Source organism: Gymnoscopelus braueri, assembly GCF_963280865.1.
Source record: "Gymnoscopelus braueri genome assembly, chromosome: 5".
Lineage (NCBI taxonomy): Eukaryota > Metazoa > Chordata > Actinopteri > Myctophiformes > Myctophidae > Gymnoscopelus > Gymnoscopelus braueri.
The window spans coordinates 46,388,670-46,392,104 of record NC_137606.1 but is presented as its reverse complement, the minus strand read 5'-3'; the positions used below and the strand labels follow the sequence as shown (position 1 = coordinate 46,392,104).

General features: G+C 46.5%; 1 protein-coding gene across 1 annotated transcript in view; it reads left to right on the top strand.

The window, feature by feature from the left end:
- Nucleotides 1-214: 214 nt before the first annotated feature.
- dock10 (dedicator of cytokinesis 10) overlaps nucleotides 215-3,435 on the top strand; it is a 128,738-nt gene continuing 125,517 nt past the window's right edge. Inside the window, exon 1 of the mRNA XM_080428432.1 lies at nucleotides 215-532. Within this exon, the coding sequence (XP_080284558.1) occupies nucleotides 416-532 (117 nt within the window). The 5' untranslated portion in view covers nucleotides 215-415. The remainder of the gene's footprint in view (nucleotides 533-3,435) is intronic.

Sequence of the window (3,435 nt, the reverse complement as noted above, 5' to 3'; positions counted from 1 at the left end):
ATGAAGCTCAATTTATTATAGCCTGCTCCATAGCGCGACGCCGGTGTCGCTTGAGAGCTCCTGTCGGCAAAAGGCACACCGTCGTGCTACGGGCATCCTCCTCTGCACTCAGCACTCTACGTGCGTGTCTGTGTGTGTGTGTGCGTGCACGTGCAGCAGCATCAGCAGGAGAGGCACGGCCGAGTAGCAGGAGGAGAGAAGCTTTCGCGCAGCCAGTCAGTCAGTGACGCTCCGAGGCTCACTGTAGATGTGTTTTTGCAGTAGAGTAGTAGTAGCCCTATAAATAGAATAGATACAGACTCAATTTGTTTTTTTGTTTTTGTTTTTTACGTTTTATTTGTTTCTGAAGGAGAAGACGAGGGACCACCAGGCCAGGCTCGTCGTCGGTGTGAAAGAAGACCGCTCAGATGAGGACATGGCATCGGAATCGACCCGGAGATTTACCAAGAACCTGCTGAAGCCCGGCAGCGCGGCGGAGATCCGACAGACTGCGTGCAATGCGGTGAGACACAGCGCGGCCACGGGCACGGCGGTGAGTGCATCATGCATTTATCAATTATCATGAGAAACTGTGACAAACAACGTGTTTTCAGGCCACCTGTGGGATAAATAAAAGAATATTCCTGTTCTAATCTAAGGGGGGCTGCGTTATAAAAATGGGGCCATAGTTGAAATGGACATGAACAGTTGTAGCCTATATATCTTATTCTTCAGCCAAGATAGGCTACAATTGTATCAACCCACCCCCGAACCTGGTTCGGGGGGGTTGATACAATTGTAGCCTATCTTGTATCTTCAGCCATAACCCCCCGAACCAAGGCTTGGTTCGGGGGGTTTGGCTGCAGGGAGACCGGATCAAGGCTTGGTTCTGGCTGAAGGGAGACCTGTCGGCTTGTGGACGGACTTGACATTGAAACCCAGTCCCTTTCTGGTAGCCTAAGATGAACATGGAAACCCGTGGCTGCACAGGCTATTGATCCTGTGGGGAGGGGGGAAACCAACGAATATCGTATCGTATCCGCTCCATAAAACTCAAATGGTTTTTGAATGGGGCTTTATTATTTTCAGCATCGCCCTCCATTGGCCCGTATATGGCTATAAAAAAAACCTATATAACCTATCACATCATTCCCCTGTGGCTTGAGGTTTTTCTCCGGCTTGGCTTGGCTTGGCTGGGCTGATGGGGGAACGGTTGTGGAATATGGAATAATGAAATAAATAAATGAAGGGCTTGGTAGTAAAGCTGGTGGAAATGCCCCACAGTGGAGGAGATGCGGTGTGACGTAGGCGGTAACATCAGCCCAGCAGTGCAGAGATGCAGGGAAAGGAGAGAGAGAGGAGAATGGATGGATGCTGGTGGTGGTGGTGGTGTGTTACTGTGTGTGTGTGTGTGTGTGTGTGTGTGTGTGTGTGTGTGTGTGTGTGTGTGTGTGTGTGTGTGTGTGATCGTAGTAGGATTTGTCCATATCATAATGCATTTCGCGTATGCAGCCAGGTTTGAGTGGGTGTGTCGCGCCGTGTGATGTGTTCACAGTCACACGAGATCCCGAGAGCAGGGGATAATCCAGGGGGAAAAAAACAAAAACATGCACACACTGCATTATAGGCTGGCTACACGCTCACACACCGTCGCACGCGTGTGTGTGCGTGCACTCACACACATATACCTGCAAACAGACACACAGGTATTGTCAATGTTGGTTATATTGACGTTGACGGTGCAGGATTTGTGTCAGAAAATGCCTTCTTCCTTTCATCTGAGAGGAAAAGGACACTGCCTTTTGGTGTGTGTGTGTGTGTGTGTGTGTGTGTGTGTGTGTGTGTGTGTGTGTGTGTGTGTGAGTGAGTGAGTGTGCGTGTGTGCGTGCGTGTGTGTGTGTGTGTGTGTGTGTGTGTGTGTGTCCGTGTGTCCGTGTGTGTGTGTGTGTGTGTGTCCGTGTGTGTGTGTGTGTGTGTGTGTGACTGTATGTGTGTGTGACTGTGTGTGTGTGTGTGTGTGTGTGTGTGTGTGTGTGTGTGTGTGTGTGTGTGTGTGTGTGTGTAGATAAGCGTAGAGAAAGGTCATTCCGCTCCAGTCGCCTGCATCCTCTACATGCTGCTAGTGTTACTGGTGTTACTGGTGTTACTGTGTCACTGGGACGCTGTAGATGCATCACGCTGCACAGCTGATTACAATGGAATGGGAAAGAAAAACACCATCAATATGTCAGTGGGCAGTGCTGCTGGGCACACAACATTACACACTGTTGTAGTACATTTCAAAACACAATAGAATACAACAGTAACATTTTGCTTTTCTAATGCAGTATCATCTAGCTAGATTCTCAACCTTTTTAATTTCAATGACCCCCATTTGGTAAAGATATGTATCTCTGGGATCCCTATCTAAGGACATGACATTCTTGGGCATGATTTGGTCCGATTTGGTTTGTCATTTGGTCCTTTACTGTCTATGTAGTGTAGGCATAGAGATAACAGTGGAACTTTGATCAAAATAGACATTCTCTAGTTGTATTTCATTTATTTGTACATATAAATACATGTGATTTAACAAAGTATCAATCATTTACTGTAGCTTGGGACTCCCTGGACCCCCCTCAAGGTCTCTCAGTGACGTTGAGAACCATTGGTCTAGCATCCAAATGTTACTGTGCCACCAATACAGAAGAATGGAATAGAAGAAAAGAGGTTACTCAAAAATAACTTATAGTACAGTGCAGTTATGTCCTGTGGTCTGAAAATAGATGAAAACAGAATAGTGCTTATTGACCACTTTATTGATTGTATAAATCGATCAGTCATTGACTGGTGGCCCAGATCTCCAGAGGCACTGATGCGTAGCATTGCAACGTAGCAACAACAGGTTGTAGGTTGAGTTAACTGCCTTGCTAACCGCTTTGCTCATGGAAAGTGTGGTGTAGTAGTGTAGTGTAGTGTGGTGTAGTAGTGTAGTGTAGTGTGGTGTATAGTGTAGTGTGGTGTGGTGTATAGTGTAGTGTAGTGTGGTGTATAGTGTAGTGTAGTGTGGTGTAGTAGTGTAGTGTAGTGTGGTGTATAGTGTAGTGTAGTGTGGTGTATAGTGTAGTGTAGTGTGGTGTATAGTGTAGTGTAGTGTGGTGTAGTAGTGTAGTGTAGTGTGGTGTAGTAGTGTAGTGTAGTGTGGTGTATAGTGTAGTGTAGTGTGGTGTATAGTGTAGTGTAGTGTGGTGTAGTAGTGTAGTGTAGTGTGGTGTATAGTGTAGTGTAGTGTGGTGTATAGTGTAGTGTAGTGTGGTGTAGTAGTGTAGTGTAGTGTGGTGTATAGTGTAGTGTAGTGTGGTGTAGTAGTGTAGTGTAGTGTGGTGTATAGTGTAGTGCAGTGTTGTTCCAAAACAGCAGAAATTGCAGACCTTCAAGCTCTCAACACGTCTTAATGTGACGCGTTGGGGGATTTTT